The 23,964-nt window shown below is 39.7% G+C and overlaps 1 protein-coding gene across 1 annotated transcript in view; it reads left to right on the top strand.

The window, feature by feature from the left end:
- Positions 1 to 23,964, top strand: part of Dennd4c (DENN domain containing 4C) — a 93,387-nt gene that overhangs the window by 59,073 nt on the left and 10,350 nt on the right. Inside the window, 7 exon segments of the mRNA XM_032902220.1 lie at positions 1,179 to 1,325; positions 5,761 to 6,923; positions 8,774 to 8,954; positions 16,468 to 16,577; positions 16,847 to 17,022; positions 21,682 to 21,864; positions 22,599 to 22,791. Coding sequence (XP_032758111.1) covers positions 1,179 to 1,325; positions 5,761 to 6,923; positions 8,774 to 8,954; positions 16,468 to 16,577; positions 16,847 to 17,022; positions 21,682 to 21,864; positions 22,599 to 22,791 — 2,153 coding nt within the window.

The raw sequence follows: 23,964 nt of genomic DNA, 5'->3' as shown, positions 1-23,964 counted from the left end.
TGATTCATAGATTGACTCTGATAGTCTTTATGGTTGAAATTGTAGCGACTTTAGAAAGTTTATAGATGGGGTTGGGGATTTAGCTCAGTGGTAGGGTGCTTGCCTAGGAAGCGCAAGGCCCTAAGGTTGGTCCCCAGCTCCAGGAAAAAAAAAAAAAAAAAAAAAAAGCAAGAAAGTTTATAGATCATCCTTTATCCATTGGCAAAGTTACATTGATAACTTTTTGACAAAACTAGGACTAAACTTTTCCTACTTTGATCTTGAACTCCATTTCTCCTACTTCTGTCTTTAGAGTCTTGGGACAACAGGCATGCCAGTCACCAAGCCCACCAGTAAGACCACACTTGATCTGTTAAATTGATACTTATTGTTCTTCTCCCCTCCCAACTCTGAACCTGAGGATTATTCCCAGGGTCGTAGAAGATAAACAGTTTACATCTCCAGGCCCTGAGGTTCCTTTGATTTTTTTTTTTTTAAGGGGTTTTTATTAGAACATTTTTGGGTGTCTCCAAGTATATAGTTTGCAGGGTAGTTTAAAAATAAATATAATTGGTTTTCCCAGTTTTTTACAGGACTCTTTGAGGTAGAGAACATCTGTTATAATCCTTTTATGAATCTGTGAGGAGTATTTTGGTTTATAGCAATAGATTTTTCCTGTTCTCTTACTCAAATGTATATTTTCCTTTATTATAATACTTACCTTATGCTCTAGAGTTATTAATAAGCTACTTGACAATTAAAGAAATAGAAGTCAAGGCCAAGGGTTAATTGACTCACTAAGAAATGCTCAGGTCCAGATTATTAAATGCTAGAATAAAACAGTTAGTCAGGGCTGGAGAGATGGCTCAGTGGTTAAGAGCACTGGCTGCTCTTCCAGAGGTCCTGAGTAAGTCCCAGCAACCACATGGTGGCTCACAACCACCTATAATGAGATCTGTTGTCCTCTTCTGGCCTGTAGGCATACATGCAGGCAGAACTCTGTATACATAATGAATAAATCTTTAAAAAAAATTTAGTATTCTTGGTATTTACGGCATACTGTAAGCTAACTACAATAAGTCAATGAGTAATCATACACATCCCTACCTGATGAAAGATTAGATCCATACCTAAAAATCTCTGTTTTTTGATCATTATTGTTAAAGTCAGAACAATAACATCCAAATACTTTCTTTCAGAGGAGTCTGACCTATCTACCATTGTCCCAAAACACTCGCAACCTACTCCAGAACCTCAGAGTCCTACTGAGCCTCCTGCATGGGGCAGCAGTATTGTGAAAGTCCCATCCGGGTTATTTGATACCAACAATAGGACAAGTAGTACTGGTGAGTAGAAAGCATTGTCTCCACCATGCTCAGTTAGAGTGTCTTTAATGATATTATTTCTCTTGACTTATTACAGTGGATGTACTAGGAAGCCATGATTGAGTCTGAATTCCATAAGTGAGCTAAAGTAAAGTTAAAGTTTGTAACTTAAAGGGATAGCTTGAGAGCTTTGCACAGCGGCACATACAAAAAAAGTACTATGGAGTAATTTAAAGCAGATGTGAGAAAATATGTAAGTTATATGAAAATACAGTACCATTTTATGTAAGGGAATTGAGCGTTAGTATGTTGGTAGTCACCTGATAAAACTTTCTGAAGTACAAGTATGAGGTGTTTACTAACTTGGTGTGCTTTTTTGCCTTAGTACCTCATCTATTTGGTCGTTCCTTTTCATGATAGATAATGGGAGTACTGGAAGGTCTCTCTTGTGCTTGTCAAGAACAGAAGCAGTGATTTGATAAGACCCCAGCACTGAGGAGGCAGAGACAGGTGGATCTCTGAATTTGAGGCCAGTCTGGTCTACATAGTACAGCCAGGACTATACAGAGGGATCTTGTCTCGAATGAATGAACGGACGGATGGACGGACGGACGGACGGGATTGAGGCCAAGGCAGAGTTGGTGTAGAGCCCAGGCTGATTCTGACCTTGCGATAATCCTTTAGTTTTCACCCCTGCTCCATGATCACAGACGTGGATCACTACTGCTCCTGACTTGGGAGAATGTACCACTATCTTAGAAGATTTATTCCATAAAGAAAGGGAGAGGCAGTGAGAGGGCCTTGGTATTGTGTCAGTCAGTTTTATTTTAAGTTGGAAATAAGCTGTTCAAACAAGCGGAACAACAGTAAGAGCCTAAATAACCACAGAGACCTGAGAAAGGTGTCAAAGCAGGCATAACTATAGAGTGTTGTAGTTAACTATAGAGTAGGTTACTTGAACTCCCCCAAAAGCCTTTTCTAAAAGTCTCTTAGTGGGTAAAGCCTAACTGTCAAGCTGGACAACCTGAGTTCAATCCCTGAGACACACATGGTGGAAGGGGAGAACTGACTCCCACAAGTTACTCTTTGATGAGTGTGCCCCTGACCACACACAGCAAAAATAAATGATTAAAAAGTTAAAATGAAAAAATAATCCTTGGGGTTGGGGATTTAGCTCAGTGGTAGAGCGCTTGCCTAGCAAGCGCAAGGCCCTGGGTCGAAAAAAAAAAAAAAAAAAAAAAGAAAAAATAATCCTTTTTGAATTTTTCAAAGAACAAATTAAGTATAAATTATTTTTAAAAGAAACAGTTTACAAATATGTGAAACACAGTCAATAGTTAATTAGACCAGTTTGAAAGATTAAAAGTATATTATATGAAAGGCAACTTTTTCCTTCAAAGCTTCTAGATCATTATACTCTTAAAAACAAATAAGCAAATAAAACAGAAACAAAAAACTAAACTAAAGCTAACATAGTGCCACACCTCTTTTAATCTTAGCACTTGGCAGGCAGATCTCTGATGTTAGGGCCAGCCTGGTCTAAATAATGTGTTCCAGGATAGACCCTGTCTTGAAATATCACCCCATTCACCTCCAAAATAGGAACACCAACCAGTTATGGTAGTGCACACTTTTAAAACCAGCACCTAAAGACAGAGGCAGGTGGATCTCTGTGAGTTTAAGGCCAGGCAGGACTACACAATGAGACCCTACCCTCCCACACCCCTCAGGAAAATGCAGGTAAAGGTACTACAACCCCAGTTCAACTTTCTGGATCCATGTTGTGGAAGGAGAGATCCAACTTCTACAGGCTGTCTTCTGATGCCACGTGTGTACTGTGGCTGGCACATTTAAATACACATATGAGCTCCCATGCACCCACTCCAATAAATAAAGTAGTAAGTTGGAAAAACAACAAATTCAGATGTGAGTGGATGATATTTTAGTTGAGAGAATACACTGCAGATTGCAGCTTATATATGACGGCAGAAATGTCTAAGACTGGAGTTGCCACATGATGAGTTTGACTGAGGGTCCTCTTAGATTGCAGATTACCTACTTCTCTTTGTGTTCTTGGGTTGTAAAGGCCTGGGTGTGGTAGAACGTGTTTGTAATCCTAGAACTTGGGAGACAGGTAGGATGAGAGATCAAAGACAGGTCTCTGGATTCTTTTCCATAAGTATCATAATCCATTCATAAGAATGTTACTGTTATGCCCTAATTATCTCCTGTATTCAGATTTTAGACTTAAGTCTTTATTTTTCCAGGTTTTATGTTTTGGGGGTTTTTGTTTTTGTTTTTTGTTTGTCTGTTTGTTTTTTTGAGATAGTTGCACTGTGCAGCTAGCTTAGGATTCCTTATGTAGCACAGACTAACCTTAAACTCAAGATCCTCCTGTTTTGCTTCCCCAGTGTTAAATTTTTAAACTTTATTTCTTTATTGTTGAGTGGGTTGAATGTGCCATAGTGCATATGTAGAGGCTAGAGGACAACTTTGTGGGGTTGATTCTCTCCTTCACCTCTGTACAGGGTTTGAAGATCACACTCAAATTGGCAGGCTTGTGTGGCAAGTGCTTCCGCCTGCTAAGTCATCTCAACAGCCCTCTGGTTGTTAGAGACAGGGCCTTGAACTTGCTGTGTGTTACAGAAGATAGACTGGAACTCCTGATCCTCCTGTCTCAGCCACCTGTGTGCTGGTGGCTAAAATTTAAACCTAAAATTACAGACATGCAACCATGTTGGACTTAAATGCTAAATTATAATAACATGGAGCTGGAGAGATGGAGAGTCTGCCATTTAGAGGACCGACTTCAGTTGCAGGGCATCCTCTTTGGATATACTGAGGTACCAGGCATACACGCTGTACAGGCATACATATCATGCATATAAAACATCCATATACATAAAATAAGTTTGTTCATATATGTTTATAAACTTATATGTGTATATATAAATGTATATGTGTATATATATGCACATATGCATATACATACAGTTCACTTAAATAGAGGAAATGAAAAATTGTATGGTAACAAAGAATTTAAAAAAACTTGCGTTCTGGAGATATGGCTCAGTGGCTAAGAGCATTTGCTGTTCTTGCAGAGAGAAGCTGGTTTCAATTTCTAGCACTCATGTGCTTCCCTTATGGTTCTAATTCCCCAACCATCCAGAACTTCAGTTCCAGGAGATCTGACACCCTCTTCTGGCCTCCATGGGTACTACATACATGTTTTGTACTTAAATAGACATAGGCAGAACATTAATTCATACTCACAAAGCGAACCTAACAAAGTTTTTAATTAACCAAAAAAAAAAAAAAAAAAAAGACAGAGCAGCAGGGCTGTGGTGGTTCATGAGTTTAACTCTAGTACTCAGGAAGCAGAGGCAGATGGATCTCTGATTTCTAGACCAGCCTGGTCTATAGAGTTGGTTCTAAGACAGCCAGGGCCACACAGTGAAACCCTGTCTCAAGAAACAAAAACAAGCAAACAAAAAGACCACTTGTTTCCCTAAAGCAGTTGTTGCTTCTTCAGACTTTTTGCATGCTTTTGTTTACCTGATCTAATGGTTCAGCCTGGTTTAGTTGCCATTGTTTTTGTAGTACCTTATATAGTTAATAACTAGCATTCACATATTTGTTCAAATATCAAATATAAAATTCACTCAAGATTTCATCAACCATCAAGGATTTTTCTATTTTCTTTTTTAATTTGAAGCAATCCTCTTACTTTAATATAGTAATGCTTTGGCTGTAACAAATGTGTAATTTCTCCATAATTACCAACTTGTTTTATATAGAGTAGGTCTCCTCTCTACCCCCTCTATGTGCAGAGTTATTAAATCCAAATCTTTTTCTTTTTTTTTTTTTTTTTTTTCAGAGCTGGGACCAACCCAGGGCCTTGAGCTTCCTAGGCAGCTCTACCACTGAGCTAAATCCCCAACCCCCAAAACCTTTTCTCTTTTTAAGCTGAGTAAGTGCTTTACCACTTAGCTATATCCCCAGACTCCTGGCGAGTGTTTGAAGAATTGAATAGATGAAAGTTAAACTAGAAGAGAATTTTTCTTTTTGAGTTTGGTATTTAACTCAGAGTATTTTTCCTAAATTGACTATTAAAATATAAGAAGAATAGTTGTATGTTGACAAAGGTAAGCAGTGCAGGCATATCCAGCATGGACTGCATGCTGTGTTTTCATAGGCATGCTGTGCACAGAGGAGGAGGGTAGATATTACCTGTAAGAGGCAGGCTTGGATAGGTTTGGGCTGTACTTGTTCTGCAACAGTTTATGTAGCTTCTAGATGAAAACCAGGCATTTTAATTGCTAGACCCCTTGGGAGATGCTGTTTTATACCCTCCAGATTCTCTGTAGTCTTGCTCTCAGTATAATGAGAACAATAATCACTTTGCTATTTTGGAAAGTAGTTATGTTTCACTTTGATATATTGCTGCCCCCTTTAGGTTGTTCTTCAAATGTGCTATTTTCTACTCAAGCTCTAGTCGAGGATGCAGTCTTCGGTGAGGCTACTAATTTCAAGAAGAATGGTGATAGAGGAGAAAAAAGACAGAAGCATTTTCCAGAGAGGAGCTGTAGCTTTAGTTCTGAAAGTCGAGCGGGGATGCTGCTTAAGAAGAGCAGTTTGGATCTCAATTCCAGTGAAATGGCCATCATGATGGGAGCTGATGCCAAGATCCTCACAGCAGCACTGACGTGTCCTAAGACTTCTCCGCTTCATGTCGCAAGAACTCATAGCTTCGAGAACGTTAACTGTCATCTAGCTGACAATAGGACTCGTGTGTCTGAAGGCATCTGGGATTCTGAGCATAGATCATCTCCTGTGCTAGAGATGCTGGAGGAAAGCCAGGAGCTCCTGGAACCTGTGGTTGGTGACACTGTGGCAGAGACTGCAGTAGAGATGACATGTAACAGTGTACAAAGTGACAGTAACAGTAACCAGTCCAGAGACACAAAAGCAGGATCCCAAGATACAGTGAATAAGAGGAGCAGTTCCTATGCTACTGGGAAAGCCATTGAGAGGGAAGATGTTGAAACTGGACTAGATCCTTTGTCTCTTTTAGCCACTGAATGTGTAGAAAAAACTTCTGATTCCGAAGATAAGTTATTTTCTCCAGTAATTTCACGTAATCTGGCTGATGAAATTGAAAGTTACATGAACCTAAAGAGTCCGCTAGGTAGTAAATCTTCTAGTATGGAATTGCATGGAGAGGGGAACCAAGAACCTGGCTCTCCTGCTTTGTTTACTCACCCTTTAGAAAGGAGATCGAGTCTACCTTCAGACCATGGTCCGCCAGCACAAGACAGTACTGAGATTGAGAAGAGCCCCCCTGCAGTGTCCAGGTCTAAAACGCTGACTGGGCGTTTCAAGCCACAGACTCCTTACCGCACTTACAAAGACCGGTCCACTTCCTTATCAGCATTAGTCCGTTCTTCACCAAACAGCTCTCTGGGTTCTGTAGTAAATTCTCTATCAGGGCTAAAGTTGGACAATATACTCTCAGGGCCCAAGATAGATGTCCTAAAATCTAGTATGAAACAAGCAGCAACAGTAGCCAGTAAGATGTGGGTGGCTGTAGCGTCTGCCTACAGCTACTCAGATGATGAGGTAAGAATACTGTACTGTGTAGGCCGTCTGTGTAGGATGCTTGTAGTGCTTTACTGTGTATGCGCATGTTTGTGTTTGCATAATATAGGGGTTTCTGCTAAGGGTAGTTTTATATTTTAAAAACTTTATTCATGTTCTGTTTTATAAAGTGACTTAAATGATGTAAAAATACAGTGTCAGAATTGCCAGGTATGGTGGCACTCAACTATAATCCCAGCACTTGGGAGGTAAAGGCATGAAGATCAGAGGCTCAGGGTCATCCTTCACTATGTGTTTGAGACCAGTATGGATTACATGAGTCTTAAAAAGGAAAAATAGGAGGCTGGAGAGATGCCCCTGTGGTTAAGAGCACTGGCTGTTCTTCCAGAGGACCTGGGTTCAATTCCTGGTACCACATGGCAGCTCACAACCATATGTAACTCCAGTTCCAGAGGATCTTATATGATCTGACCTCCTCATGTGCTGTACACAGGTAGTGCAGAAATATATCCCATGAACATAAAATAAAAAAATAAATGTAAATAAAAATGAACAAGTAAAAACATTAGAATCACTTTATAATTCCATAATAAGTCTAAATTAAAACTTGAAAGTACTGATAGTGTTTGAAATTATAACATCATCATTGTTATATATACATAACATTTTACTTTCTCTTCTGGGGTTTTTTAGAGATGGGAAGGTAACTGTGCAGACCAGGCAGGCTTTAGTCTTATTCTCTTCCCTCCTCAGCCTCTTCAGCATTGGTTTGCTCGTGTCTGCCACCCCACTCTCCATGGGCACTTCCATTTTTGCATAGCTTTTTGCCTTTGTTACCTCCTTACTATATACCAAGTCTCCTTGCAGCTGAAAATGTTGTGAATAGACTAAATCATTATTTTCTTTTTGTAAAAATACAAATAGGAAAACTAATTATAGAAAAAAGTTGTAATTTCTCCTTCATGTTCACAGAATTGTATGGTACATGAGTATTTTAAGATAATATGACTCCAGATTGCTAAAGCCCTCTGGTGTAAAGTCAGCCAAAACAAAAATGGCAAAGTCAGTAAAGAAGCTGGAAAATAAGCTGGATAAGTAAGACTTATTGAGGAAAAGCTTCTAGGAAAGGTACTCATTGAATAAAAAGTGCAGGATTACAACAACAAACTGACATTTGCCTGTACAGTACTAGGGCCTTTGCACATGCTAGGTTAGCTTTAAACCTTCTGCATTCTTTCTTAGCCTTTGTACTTAAAGAGCTTTACAAGATCAGTCCATACACAGAATAACTTCAAAAGTGTTCATCCAAGACTCGAGATTTGGCTTACTTGGTAGAGTGCCAGCTTTATATAGAAGGCCCTTGATTTTTCCCCTCCTTGAGTTGTAGTGGATAGGGGTAGGGGTGAGGAGGTAGCTTACTTAGCATTATGATAAAGAACAGAATGAATCATTTTATTTCTGAAATGTTTTCTGACTTTTAGAAAGGATTTTTTTCATGGCCATTTGAACTTGGACTCTATAACTGTATACAGTCTTGTAAAGAATCAATGTATTTGGGGTGCTTAATTAAGCAATAGGGGATTTACTAATTATGTAATATATAAGTGAATGATTAGTTCACCTAGGGCAGGTAGTAGGTGACCTTGTGAGGGGACAGTTTTTGAGCACCCTATCCAGGTATGTCACTTCTTGAATGTCTTAAGACTGGAAATTTCATAAGTCAGTGAGATAACTTGACAGTTTTGAAAAGACATAGGGGTTATTTGCTTTAAGATACAAAATTTCAATCAATCTGAAAGGAGTAAAGTGAATCCATTTCCATTGCAGAAGATATTACTTATGATGCAGGGTTTTATTTTTTTTAATTATAGGAAGAACCTAATAAAGATTATAGTTTCCCAGCTGGCCTAGAAGATCATCATATACTGGGGGAGAGTCTGTCGCCTAGTACAAGTATCTCAGGGTTGGTTCCCAGTGAACTTACCCAGAGCAGCACCAGCCTCGGCAGTAGTAGCAGCAGTGGAGATGTTGGGAAATCGCAGTGTCCAACAGGTATGGGAACGTTTGTTCTCTCGCCTTCTGGTTTTGCGTGTTGTTTACGTATCTGTGGTGCTGGAGATTGGACTGGGGCCTATGCATATGGGCAGCAGTGCTACCACTTAGCTACACTCTCATTCAGTTTTCACTATACCCCATGTATATGTTTAACTCTGACTTTATGATATCCAAGTATTATTACCATGTGCTGTCAACTGAACCACTTAGGAATCCCCCTCCCTTCTATTTCCCCACTCCTTCCTCCCTTCCTCCTCTGAAACTGAATTTGTGGAATGCGGCCTTGGGAGTATGTATTTTTTTTAACTTGTTCTCTGGGTAAATCAGTGATTGAAATAGATTTTAAGGATCTCTGAGAATACAATTACAATTTCAAGACAGAGAAGTATCACCTCTATTATTAAGCCTTTTATCTATATTTCTTCTGATTCTTTTTTTTTTTATAATTATTTCAATCTATAATTGATGGAAGGCCTACAAATGCAGAAGGAAGACTACAAGATAAAAACAAGTTCTAAATAATTGTGCGAAGGGGAAGGAAAAGAGCAATGCCATTGTGAAATTATGAAAGATAATTTTTTCCTTTTTTCTTGGATATTTTATGTATTTATATTTCAAATGTTATCCCCTTCCCTGGTTCTCCTCTCTCACATTCCCTCTCCCCTGATTCTATGAGGATGCTCCCCCTCCTCCCCGCCCTGGCATTCCCCTACACTGGAGTATGGAGCCTTCACAAGACCAAGGACTTCTACTGATGCCAGACAATGCCATCCTCTGCTACATATGCAGCTGGAGCCATGGGTCCCTCCATGTGTACTCTTTGGTCGGTGGTTTAGTCCCTGGGAGTTCTGAAGGGTCTGGTTGGTTAATATTGTTGTTCTTCCTCTGGGGTTGCAAACCCTTTCAGCCCCTTCAGTCCTTTCCCTAACTCCTCCATTGTAGTCCCCATGCTCAGTCTGATGGTTGACTTCAGGTGTCTGCATCTGTATCAGTAGGGCTCTGGCAGAGCCTCTCAAGAGGCATCCATTTCAGGCTCCTGTCAGCAAGTACTTCTTGGCATCAGCAATAGTGTCTGGGTTTGGTGTCTGTATGTGGGTTGGATCCCCAGGTGGGGCAGTCTCTGGATGGCCTTTCCTTCAGTCTCTGCTCCACTCTTTGTCCCTGTATTCCTTTTAGACAGTAGCAATCCTGGGTTAAAATTTTGAGAAGGGTGGGTGGTCCCATCCTTGCTTAACCTCTGGGTATGGTCTCTACAGGTTCTCCCTCCCCTTTGTTGGGTGGGCGTTTCAGTCAATCTCATCCCCACTGGGTCCTGGGAGCCTCTTGCTTTCCTGCCATCTGGGACTTGCTGGTGGCTGCCCCAGTTCCCATCGCTATTCCCTATTACTACCCGCAATTCCCCATCACCATTCCCTATCACTACCCGCAGTTCTCATCACTATTCCCTATCACTACCCTTAGTTCCCATCACTAATCCCTAGTAATACCCGCAGTTCCCCATCGCTATTCCCTATTACTACATACCTCTGTTCAAATTCCTGGCCCTCTGAATATCATCCCCTCTCCGCTCATACCAAATCTTGCCCCACTTTTTCCCCTTCTCCTCCTTTCTTCCTTCCAAGTCCCTCCTAACTCCTACCTCCTGTGAGTATTTTGTTCCCCCTTCTAAGAGGAACTGAAGCATCTGTACTTTGGTCTTCCTTCTTCTTGGGCTTCATATCGTCTGTGAGTTGTATCATAGATATTCTGAGCTTTTTGCCTAATCCACTTGTCAGTGAGTATATACCATCTGCGTCCTTTTGTGACTGGGTTACCTCACTCAGAATGATATTTTCTAGTTCCATCCATTTACCTAAGAATTTTATGAAGTCATTGTTTGTTGTTGTTGTTTTTATCTTTTTTTTAAAAAAATATTTGTTTATTATGTATAAGTACACTGTAGCTATCTTCAGACACACCAGAGGAGGGCATTAGATCTGATTACAGATGGTTGTGAGCCACCATGTGGTTGCTGGGATTTAAACTCAGGACCTCTGGAAGAGTCTTAACCACTGAGTCATCTCTCTAACCTGAAGTTATTGTTTTTGATAGCTAAGTAGTATACGTACTCCATTGTGCAGATGTACCACATTTCTGTATCCATTCCTCTGTTGAAGGGCATCTGGGTTCTTTCCAGCTTCTGGCTATTATAAATAAGGCTGCTATGAACATAGTGGAGCTTGTGTCCTTGTTATATGTTGGAGCATCTTTTGACTATATGTGCCCAGGAGTGGTTTAGCTGGGTTCTCAGGTAGTACTATGTTCAATTTTCTGAGGAACTGCCAGAGTGGTTGTAGCAGCTTGCAATCCTACCAACAGTTCCTCTTTGTCCATTTCCTCACCAGCATCAACTGTCACTGAGTTTTTGATCTTAGCCATTCTGACTGGTGTGAGGTGGAATCTCAGGGTTGTTTTGATTTGCATTTCCATGATGACTAAGGATGTTGAACATTTCTTTAGGTGCTTTTGGACCATTAGACATTTCCTTAGTTGAGAATTCTTTGTTTAGCTCTGTACTCCATTTTTAATAGGATTATTTGGTTCTCTGGAGTCTACCTTCTTAAGTTCTTTGTATCTATTAGATATTAGCCCTCTATTGGATGTAGATCTTTTACAAATCTGTTGGCTGCTGTTTTGACTTAAGGACAGTGTCCTTTACCTTACAGAAGCTTTGCAATTTTATGAGGTCCCATTTGTCGATTCTTGATCTTAGAACATAAGCCATTGGTGTTCTGTTCAAGAAATTTCTGTTCCAGGCTCTTCCCCACTTTTTCTTCTATTAGTTTGAGTGTATCTGATTTTATGTGGAGGTCTTTGATCTACTTGGACTTGAGCTTTGTACAGGGTGATAAGCATGGATCGATCTGCATTCTTCTACATGCTGACCTCCAGTTGAATCAGCACCATTTGTTGAAAATGCTGTCTTTTATGTCCTCCCAGAAGGCTGCCTTCTGTGCTAGTTCCTCTTTATTCTGCTGCAGGAAGGCAAAAGGATTTAGGTCAATACTTCAACTCTTGGAAGAAAAGTCTTGTTAGTACATACATGAACCAAGTGTAGTTCTGTTCAGGTCTGACATCTTAGCCTAGGGTCTTGTATCCCTGGTGTGGTGGAAAACCCCTATTTCTTCCTTACTCAGTTCCTGTATATCAACCTGCCTGTCTCTGTATTTTTTCACTATGGCTCTGTAATACTGCTTGAGGTCAGGGATGGTGATTCCCCCAGAAGTTCTTTTGTTTTTGAGTATAGTTTTTGCTATCCTGGGTTTTTTGTTATTTCAAATGAATTTGCAAATTGCTTTTTCTAACACTATGAAGAATTGAGTTGAAATTTTGATGGGGATTGCATTGAATCTGTAGATTGCTTTTGGCAAGATGGCCATTTTTACAATATTAATCCTATCAATTCAGGAGCACGGGAGATCTTTCCATCTTCTGAGATCTTTTTCAATTTCTTTCTTCAGAGACTTGAAGTTCTTGTCATACAGATCTTTCACTTGCCTGGTTAAAGTCACACCAAGGTACTTTATATTATTTGTGACTATTGTGAAGTGTGTTGTTTCTCAGCCTGTTTATCCTTTCAGTAGAGGAAGGCTACTGACTTGTTTGAGTTAATTTTATATCCAGCCACCTTGCTGAAGTTGTTTATCAGCCTTAGTAGCTCTCTGGTGGAACTTTTGTATACTATCATATCATCTGCAAATAGTGATATTTTGACTTCTTCCTTTCTAATTTGTATCCTTTTGACCTCCTTTTGTTGTCTAATTGCTCTGGCTAGGACTTTAAGTACTGTGTTGAATATGTAGGGAGAGAGTGGGCAGCCTTGTCTAGTCCCTGATTTTAGTGGGATTGCTTCAAGTTTCTCTCCATTTAGTTTGATGTTGGCTACTGGTTTGCTGTATATTGCTTTTACTGTGTTTAGGTATGGGCCTTGAATTCCTATTCTTTCCAGGACTTTTTCATGAAGGGGTGTTGAATTTTATCAAATGCTTTCTCAGCATCTAATGAGATGATCATGTGGTTCTTATCTTTGAGTTTGTTTACATAGTGGATTAGGTTGATGGTTTTCCGTATATTAAACCATCCCTGCATCCCTAGGATGAAGCCTACTTGGTCATGATGGATAATTGTTTTGATGTGTTCTTGGATTCGGTTTTCAAGAATTTTATTGAGTATTTTTGCCTTGATATTCATAAAGGAAATTGATCTGAAGTTCTCTTTCTTCGTAGGTAGGGTCTTTGTGTGGTTTAGGTATAAGTGTAATTATAGCTTCATAGAAGGAATTAGGTACAGCTCCATCTGTTTCAATTTTGTGGAATAGTTTGGAGAGTGTTGGTGTGAGGTCTTCTATGAAGGTCTGATAGAATTCTACACTAAACCCATCTGGTCCTGGGCTTTTTTTGGTTGGGAGACTTTTAATGACTGCTTCTATTTCTTTAGGAGTCATGGGACTGTTTTTAGATGGTTTATCTGAACCTGATTTAACTTTGCTACCTGGTATCTGTCTAGAAAATTGTCCATTTCATCCAGATTTTCCAGTTTTGTTGAGTAGAATCTTTAGTCGTTGAATCTGATGATTTTTTTTAACTTCCTCAGTTTTAGTTGTTCTGTCTCCTTTTTCATTTCTGAATTTGTTAATTTGGACACACTCTCTGTGCCCTCTGGTTAGTCTGGCTAAGGGTTTATCTATCTTGTTGATTTTCTCAAAGAACTAGCTCCTGGCTTTGTTTATTCTGTATAGTTCTTTTTGTTTCTACTTAGTTGATTTCAACCCTGAGTTTGATTATTTCCTGCCTTCTACTCCTCCTGGGTGTATTTACTTCTTTTCATTTTAGGTATGCTGTCAAGCTGCTGATGTATTATATTCTCTCCTGTTTCTTTTTGGAGGCACTCAGAGCTATGAATTTTCCTCTTAGCACAGCTTTCATTGTGTCCCATCATTTGGGTTATGTTGTGCCTACATTGTCATTAAATTCTAAAAAGTCTTTAATTTCTTTCTTTCTTTCTTCCTTGACCAAGATATCATTGAGTAAAGCATTGTTCAGCTTCCATGTGTATGTGGGCTTTTTGTTGTTTTTGTTGTTATTGAAGACCAGCCTTAGTCCATGGTGATCTGATAGGATGCTTGGTATTATTTCAGTCTTCTAGCATCTGTTGAGGTCTGTTTTGTGACCAAGTATATGTCAGTTTTGGAGAAGGTACTATGAGGTGCTGAGAAGAAGGTATATTTTGTTTTAAGATGAAATGTTCTGTAGATACTTGTTAAATCCATTTGGTTCATAATTCTGTTAGTTTCACTGTCTCTCTGTTTAGTTTCTGTTTCCATGATCTGTCCATTGATGAGAGTAGGATGTTGAAATCTCTCACTATTGTTGTATGAGGTGCAAATGTGTGCTTTGAGCTTTAGTAAGGTTTCTTTTATGAATGTGGGTGCCCTTGCATTTGGAGCATAGATGTTCAGAATTGAGAGTTCATCTTGGTAAATTTTTCCTTTGATGAGTATGAAGTGTCCATTCTTTATCTTTTTTGATAACTTTTGGTTGAAAGTTGATTTTATTCAATATTAGAATGGCTACTCCATCTTGTTTCTTGGGACCAGTTATGTTGAAAATTTTTTTCCAGTGTTTTACTGGAGGTAGTATCTGTCTTTGTCAGTGAGGTTTGTTTCCTGTATGCAGCAGAATGCTGGATGCTGTTTACATATCCAGTCTGTCGGTCTATGTCTTTTTATTGGGGGAATGGAGTCCATTGATATTAAGAGATATTAATTAATAGTGATTGTTGCTTTCCGTTGTTTTTGTTGTTAGAGGTGGAATTATGTTTGTGTGGCTCTCTTCTGGATTTGTTCAACGATTTCTTTCTTGCTTTTTCTAGGGTGTAGTTTCCCTCCTTGTGTTGGAGTTTTCCTTCTATTATCCTTTGTAGGGCTGGATTTGTGGAAAGATACTGTGTAAATTTGGTTTTGTCACGGAATTCTTTGTGTTCTATATCTATGGTAATTGAGAGTTTTGCTGGATATCGTAGCCTGGGCTGGCATTTGTGTTCTCTTAGGGTCTGTATGGCATCTGCCCAGGATCTTGTTGGGAATTCTGGTGTAATTCTGATAGGTCTGCCTTTATATGTTACTTGATCTTTTTCCTTTACTGTTTTTCATATTCTTTCTTTGTTTCGTGCGTTTGGTGTTTTGATTATTATGCGATGGGAGGAGTTTCTTTTCTGGTCCAGTCTATTTGGAGTTCTGTAGACTGCTTATATGTTTGTAGGTATCTCTTTCTTTAGGTTAGGGAAGTTTTCTTCTATGATTTTGTTGAAGATATTTACTGGCTCTTTAAGTTGGGATTCTTCACTGTCTTCTATACCTATCACACTTAGGTTTGTTTTCTCATTGTGTCCTGGAATTCCTGGATGTTTTGGGTTAGGAGCTTTTTGCAGTTTACATTATCTTTGGCAGTTGTGTCAATATTTTTCTATGGTATCTTCTGCCCCTGAGATTCTGTTTTCTATCTCTTGTATTCTGTTGGTGATGCTTTCATGTATCACTCCTGATCTCTTTCCTAGTCTTTCTATCTCTAGGGTTGTCTCCCTTTGTGATTTCTTTATTGTTTCTATTTCCATTTTTAGATCCTGGATGGTTTTGTTAAATTCCTTCACCTGTTTGGTTGTGTTTTCCTGTAATTTTTGAAGGGATTTTTATGTTTCTTCTTTAAGGGCTTCTATTTGTTTACCTATGTTCTTCTGTATTTCTTAAAGGGAATTATTTAATTCCTTAAAGTCCTCAATCATCATCATGAGATGTGATTTAAATGCAAATCTTGCTTTTCTGGTGTGTTGGGATATCCAGTATTTGCTGTGGTGTGAGAACCTGGCTCTGATGATGTCAAGTAGTCTTGGTTTCTGTTGTAGTCTTGGTTCTTGTACTTGCCTCTCACCATCAGGTTGTCTCTGATCTTAGTTGACCTTTTTATCTCTGACTGGAGCTTGTCCTCCTGTGGGCCTGTGAGCCTGTGATCTTAGGAGTGACAGTGCTCGTAGGAGACCAGCTCTCTCCAGGCAGAATTTGGATAAGGAGGGCTGTGCGACAGCTTTAGCTCTGAGTCCAGATGGAGACTGGAAGGCTTTTTTTCTGATTCTTTAAGACAAAGTCTCATCGTATAGCACAGACCTGTCCCCCCAGCCAGTTCTCCTTTTCCCTGTTTACAAGTACTGGTAGTACAGATATATACCTGTAATCATCTAAGTTGGTATTAGGAAAAGTTGAGAAAATTATTTAATAAACATTTATATATCCTCTACCTACATTTAGTTAACTTTCATCAATTGTATCAGTTTATAGCTATATGCACCCACATTTATATAGTAAATATTTATTAATACCTGATTTCATGGTACTTACCACCTTATATTTCAGCATGTATTTCCAAAGCATTGAGAACATTCTCCTACATTATGTATTCTACTTCTTTCTTTTCTTTAGGTGAAGTTCCATTTTCAAGAAATATCAAAGGGCAGGACTTTGAAAAATCAGACCATGGTTCTTCTCAGAATACCAGTATGTCTAGCATCTATCAAAATTGTGCGATGGAGGTAAAGATTCTATAGTTCTTGTACCTGTGGTAAAGTGTCTGTAAACATTCTTACCTCATAATAACCCTTACTAGGATTCAATGGGATCTATGTGGATAGTCAGAGGAGTGTTTAATATCTTTGAAGCATTAGTTTGTCTGTAATATAAAAGAGCTTTTACCTCTAGTTGAAACCAATAAAATAACTAAAAATTATATTTTTCCCCAGTAGAATAGACCACTGAGATCCATTTCCACCGTAGAGACTCTGTCTTCCTATTCTTCCTTTAGGTTTTGATGTCAAGTTGCTCGCAGTGTAGAGCTTGTGGAGCTCTGGTTTACGATGAAGAAATCATGGCTGGGTGGACAGCAGATGACTCAAATTTGAATACAACCTGCCCATTCTGTAAAAGCAACTTCTTGCCTCTTCTCAATGTAGAATTTAAAGACCTGAGAGGCTCTGCCAGGTTAGTATTGTGCAAGCTCCCTCAGGAGGTAAGTGCCCTAAAGAATGACTGTTCAGGAAAGGTCCACACCCAGCGGACTGTGTAAGGGTGTCCTCTCCTCTCTCTAGACTACTTTTCTGCTCTGCTTAATGTATGAATAACAGGAGCAGTGTCTTGAAATTAAACTCTGTATAGCTGATTCAGAACTAATGTTTTAGGGACACTTTAGGGGCTGAGGAGGTGGCTTGGTTTCGACAGTGCTTCTTGGTCAAACAAGAGAGCCTGAATTTGGATCCTGAGCTCCTGGGAAAAGCTGAGCACCCATCTGAAATGCCAGCACTGGAGGTGGAGACAGCTAAGTCTCTGAAGCTCACTGGCCAGCTAGCCTAGCTAAGTCACTGAGTTCCAGGTTCAGTGAGAGACGCTGTTTTTAAAAACAAACAAACAATAAAAACAAAATACAGTGAAGCCAGGTCTGGCACCTTTACTCAAAATGTGAGGCAAGCAGATGTCTGAGTTCAAGACCAGACTGGGCTATATAATATAATCAGAGTCTTGAAAATAAAAGCAAAACCAGTTTCTGGAAAGTGATTGAAGCAGTCACAGGACATTGACCTCTGAGTTCCACATCCTACATATACACTCATTCATGTATACACCTGTGCATTCAACTACACAAACACATATGCACACAAAATTTCTGCTGTAGTGACCTAAATTAAATCTTCACATCTTGTTGCCACTGTCTGATATAGTGAGATGAACAAATCCTAGATAATAGAAATGCCACAAATTAGAGGCTGGGATATGGCTTAATAGTAGATCTCTTGGCCTAGCATGCATAAGGTCCTAGCCTGGAAACAAAATAAATGAGACTAATCAGTCTGTGATCAATTGAAAGTTGACAAAATAGGTGAGTAATTGAGAAATATTTTATTTGCTTTGTCGTTTTGTTTTGATTGTTGAGAATCAAAGCCAGCACTTCATGCATGTAATATAAGCGTGCACTCTGATTACATTCTTAGCCCCTTAGGGATTTTTGTTGTTGCTGATGATTTTGTTTAATTTTCAATTAAAGTGTTTTTTAAAAAAATTTATTTATTCATATTATTACATGTCAGTGAGTGTGATTACAGATACATGTGTGACACTGATGCATATGTAGAGGTCAGAGGACAACTTAGACCTTCTCCCCTGTTGAAGCAAGGTCCTTCCTGTTTTTCTTACTTCCACCTCCCATCTTGCTTTAGGAGCGGGATCACACATGTGTCTTTATGTGGGTTCCTGGAGTCAAACTCAGATTGTTTAGACTTGTACAGCTAGCACTTTTACCCATGGAGGCATCTTCCTGGCCCTGGTGTGTGTTCTTTGATCCAGTCTGTAGAGTCTGTGTGTTGATTGGTATATTAAGGCCATTGGTACTAAAGGTTACTTTTGGTGAGGTACTAAAGGTTACTTGTTGCTCTTTATGGTGGTTTGCTCTGGTTGCTTGGTCAGTTGGTAATTCTTTCAGTCTTGGCAGTATTAGGTGTTCACTGGTTTGCTGTGTTGGACATGATTGATCCCTCCCCTGTTCTCTTCTGTTCATCTGTTATATTTATGGACTGTGTACTGTCCTGCATTCTTTTGTGTGAAACTGAGGTCCTTCACTACCTTAAGAATTTTCTGCACTGCTGGCTTAAATGTCATGAATTGTCTTGACTTGTGTTTGCCTTGAGATAATCTTTTTTTATAATTAGTTTTTTTTATGTGTATGAATATTTGGATACATGTATCTCTGTGTACCATCTGTGCCTGGTACCCTCCAGGTCTGGAAGAAGGCATCAGATCCCCTGGAACTGGAGTTAATGGTTGTTCATGCTGGTTGTGGATGCTGGGAATCAAACCTAGGATTTCTGGAGGAGCATCCAATGCTCTTAACTGCTAAGCCAGCTCTGTCTTGAAATGGTCTTACTTCTCCATGTTGTTGTTGGTTTTGTTCTTACTTGGTTGGTAAGATTGGGGCTGGGAAAAGAATTCTTTCTTGGCTTTTAGGGATGCTGGTGACAAATCTGATGTTATTCTGATATTTTTCTCTCTCAGTGTTTTTCTTTTATAGCTTTTAGTATTGTTACTTTGCTTTGTGATTTTTGTTGGTTTGTTTGTTTTAAGATTTAGTGTGTGTGTGTGTGTGTGTGTGTGTGTGTGTGTGTGTGTGTGTGTGTGTGTGTATCTGTCTGTGTCTATGTGCCTATAGGGCAAAAGAGGGTGTTGGATCCCATGGTGCTGGAATTACAGGCAGTTGAGAGCTGCCCCATGAGAGCTAGGAACCAGACTCTATTATTTTGCAAGAGTAGAAGGTGCTGTTTTAACGCTGCACCATCTCTCTACCCCCAGATTTGTATTTTGACATCACTGTGATATGTGTGGAGTGTGTCTGGCCATGTGTATGACTGCACGTCTATTCCTTTTTCTGGGTTTTGGAAATTCTCAGTTATAATTATCTTGAATATATGGTCCAAGTCCTTAGATTTTATTCAGCTCTTAAGTTTGGTCTCAATGTATACCCAACTTTTTGCAAGTTTTTTTTCATTAGTTTTTGTCTTTCTCCGTGTGTGTATTGTCTCAACGCTGTCCTCTTTTCCTGATATTTTTCCTGCTTAGTGTTATCTGATGCTGCTGCTGTGTTATTTGATTTATTCTTTCATATTGGAGGCTGAGGCAAAAGGGTTGCTGCACCTTTGAGGTCAGTCTAGGCTAGAGTGAGTCTCTGTCTTAACAAAACAAAAGGGGTGAGACTGGCTCAGTGGGTAAAGGCACCTGCTACCATGCCTTAGGGATCACATACCTTAGGGACCCAACATATATGTGCATACATTAATAATCAGTAAAATTAAAATTTTTGAATCAAATAAATACAAGGTAATAAACACAGGTACCTATTATATATGCTATATATAATAAATTATTTATAAATCAAATAAATACACAGTAAATATTAATGTACTTCTTAATTTAAATGAGTTGTCATTACATACATGTAATTTAGCATTACATACAGAAAATAGGCAAATGTAAAATATCATTTGAAGAATAAATGTATACATTAGTGGAAATCAAACCCTTATCAAGAGTAAAACATCATTAGCTTAGTTAATAATGTCCTTTGGGGCTGGAGAGATGGCTCAGTGGTTAAGAGCACTGGCTGCTCTTCCAGAGGTCCTGAGTTCAATTCCCAGCAACCACGTGGTGGCTCACAACCATCTGTAATGGGATCCAATGCCCTCTTCCGGTGTGTGTGAAGACAGATATAGTGTACTCACACATAAAATAAAAAAAAAAAGTATAATAATGTCCTTTGCATGGCCCTATTGTCACCCAGTCCGACCCAGAGAAAGAAGGAAAGAGAAGACAAAATTAAGAACACAACATGGAGGTCTATAAATGTGTCATTATGAGCAGTTAAAGATTAACATAGATTAACGACTGAGATTATAGGCGTGTAGCACAGTGCCCAGCAAGATCAACCTAAAACATACTGCTGGAGCCAGCCTTACCTGGTCCTACGTTTGGTTTGGGAGTGGTTGAGAGGGATCTTGTTAGGTAGTACAAGTTGAATTTGAACTCAATGTTTCCTGCCTCAGCCTCCAGTGTCTCATATTACAGGTTTGTTTCTCAGATTACAGGCTTGTGTTAGCATGTCTCTACTAAATTTTCTTTTAAAAGACTTTTATCCTTACTTTATGTGTATGCATGTTTTGTTGTCTGCACATATGTATATGCACTGTGTGTCTGCCCAGTCCCAGGGAGCATTGGAACATCATCCCTGGACCTGAGCTTTATGGATAGTATAAGGCACCGTGTGGGTGAGGGGAACCAAACTCGGTCCTCAGCAGAGCAGCAAGTGCTCCTGAGTGCTGAGCCGTCACTCCAGCTTCCATGCCTTTTTTTTTTTTTTTTTTTTTTTTTAAATTAGGGAATGTTTTGTTTTCCTTTTTCAAGTTTTCTTTCATAGTGTCAGAAGTCAGCACTGCGGGATGGAGAGGGGGAGGAAAGCAAAAGCGTGCATCTGAGGAGGGAGCACGGCCCCGGAGATTCCCAGCTAATGCTGATTTCCTGTAAATCAGTGATTCTAAATACGATTATTTGAGGACATGGAGATTTAAAGGGAGGGAATTGGTCACATACCTTTAATTCCAGTACTGGGAGGCAGAGGCACTTGGTGTCACAGAGACCAGAGATTGGAAGCCAACCTGGTCTACATACTGTATTCCAGGCCAACAAGGGCTACACAGTAAGACCCTACCTTAAAAAATATATTGTAAGCCTGGTGGTGTGGTGGTGGCTCACATCTTTAAAGCAGAGGCAGATAGATCTCTGAATTAGAGGCCAGCCTGGTCTGCAGAGTAAGTTCAAGAATAGCCAGGGCTACACAGAGAAACCCTGTCTCAAAGTAAATAAAGAAATAAAACACACACACATTGTGGGTGTGAGTGTGTGTTTGTATATGTGTGGAAACAGGAGTGTGTGTAGAGGTCAGAGACTGATTTCTCCACAGTTGGTTTTCTTCTTTCACTGTGGATTCCAGGGATTCAATTCAGGTCCTCAATCTTTCATGGCTAGCATGTTACTCACTGAACTAACCTAGACTTGGGAATTTTTTTTTAAGCCTTTTTTTCCCCCTTTCTGTTCCTTACTTAGCTTTTTCTTGAAACCAAGTACATCTGGTGACAGTTTACAAAGTGGCAGCATTCCATCTGCAAATGAGCCCTTGGAACACAAACCTGTGTCCAGTTCAGCAGAACCTGACTTGATCAGCTTTATGGACTATTCGAAACACAGCGAGACCATAACAGAAGAAGCAAGTTATACAGTCGAATCGAGGTACCGAAGGGTGCAGAGTTCACTGTAAGAAAGTCAGTATTCCTGTAAACATTCTGCACCTACACATAGCCTGGCTGGGCTTGGTGGTGCACGGCTGAATGAGGAGGCTGAATGAGGAAGATTATAAATTCAAGACCAGTCTGTCCCATCCCTGCCCCCTGCCAGTGTAAATCATATCCTGTCTCTGTTTTTAGTTAGATCATAGCCCAGTAGAAATTAAAAGCCTCTCAGCAAATCTGTATTTACTTACATGGACAAGTACTTTGAGATTGTGTTTAATAAAGATGAAGTAATGTTTAAATAAAACAACTGACTAGGCATGTCCTCTCATACCTGTCACCAGTTAACCATCTGACCAGGGTTAGGAGAATGTTCGATGAATGTTTGATGGTTTTATGGGGAGAGAGATGGTAGAGATTGAATGGCAGGCCTCAGGAGGCAAGTGCTCCACCATTGAGCCACACCTCCAGCTTCACATTTAAGGTTTACACCAGCAGAGGGGATTGGATCCCATTATAGACGGTTGTGAGCTGCCGTTGCTAGGAATTGAACTCAGGACCTCTGGAAGAACTCTTAAACTACTGAGCCATCTCTCTAGCCCCACATTTAATTCTTAACAGATGCCAGTTCTTCTCAGTGGATTCAGAACATTTAAATCCACTGTAGAAAATACTGTGCCTCTCTGGAATTTAGATTGTTTTTCATGACTAACATTGCTTCTTTGTTTTTTTCAGTGATGAAATAAAGAAAACCAGTGATGTCCAGAGTGTGAAAATGTCCTCTGTGCCTAATAGTTTATCTAAACGAAATGTATCTTTGACTCGAAGTCATAGTGTTGGAGGTCCTCTGCAAAATATTGACGTCTCCCAGCGACCATTTCATGGCATTTCAACAGTTAGTCTTCCAAATAGTCTACAGGAAGATGTGGTGTGTATTGTTGTAACCACACTGTATACTTTTGTAATATCACTTGGAACACCTCACAATTTCATGGTATCATGTGAAAGTGATAGGTACAATTTTTTTAGTGGCACTCAAGGCCGAGACAGGAGGATTAAATTTATCTTTGTGATACACAGTGAACTTTAAGCCTGGCAGAACTACTTACATAGCAAGATCCTGTCCTGCTGGAGAGATGGCTCAGCCATTAAAAGGCTGCTGCACAAGCATGAAAACTCAGGAGTTGAGCTCTCTGCACCAGCGATAGCAGCCACATAGAATGGTACATGCCTAATAATGCAAACACTGTGAGGGTGGAGACAGGAAGATTGCTGGGCTTGCTAGTCAGTCAGTCAGGCTGAAGTGTTGAGCTCCAGGTTCAATGAGAAACTTTGTCTCAAAAAATAAGGTAGAGAATGTTGAGGGAGATACCCAGTGTCATGTTCTGCACATACACAAACACATAGGAACATAGAAATTTGCCAGGTATAATGATGCATGCCTATCCCAAAAAATCCATAAAGAGACTGAAAGATTTTCAAACTGAAAATGTACTTGTGTGTGCATGTGTTTGGCTCTTTTGAGACGTGATCTTGCCCTGTAGCTCTGACTGCCTTGGAACGTGGTATGTAAATGAGACTTGCTTCAAACTTGTGGGAGTCCTCATGCCTCAATCTGCCAAGTACTGGCATTACAGGCATTTGCCGCCACACCCTGATTAAACTCTTAGTATTGAAATGTTCAAAGATGTACACGGCCTCACAGTATAGGCCAGGCTGGCCTCCAATTCACAGAGATTCTCCTGCCTCTGCCTTCCAAGTAGTGTGTGTGCGCACTTCTGTATCTAGCTCATAAAGTCTCCTGACACTACAGCTACTTTTAGTAAGTTTTAGTTGATGGCCATTCTTTTTTTGCTTTTATGAAAATCCTTATTAACTAGATTAATTTGAAAGTAAAGCAATGTTTATGCTACATGTAAATATTTCAGCAGGCATCTGTAACACGCACACACCCCTAAACTAAGGAATCATCAGGATATTCAGTCTTTGTTCAGAGTTTTAATCATGAAAGTTGTGTCAAAAGTGTGTCTGGGGCAGGGTGTGGTCTCGGGCATCAAGGTAAAGTCAAGTCACGACTTGCTTGGTTGGGACACTTTAGTCT

This window comes from Rattus rattus, chromosome 1, assembly GCF_011064425.1.
Source record: "Rattus rattus isolate New Zealand chromosome 1, Rrattus_CSIRO_v1, whole genome shotgun sequence".
NCBI classification, from domain to species: domain Eukaryota; kingdom Metazoa; phylum Chordata; class Mammalia; order Rodentia; family Muridae; genus Rattus; species Rattus rattus.
Note: the sequence above shows the minus strand (reverse complement) of the source record. Positions and strands in the feature narration are given on the sequence as shown.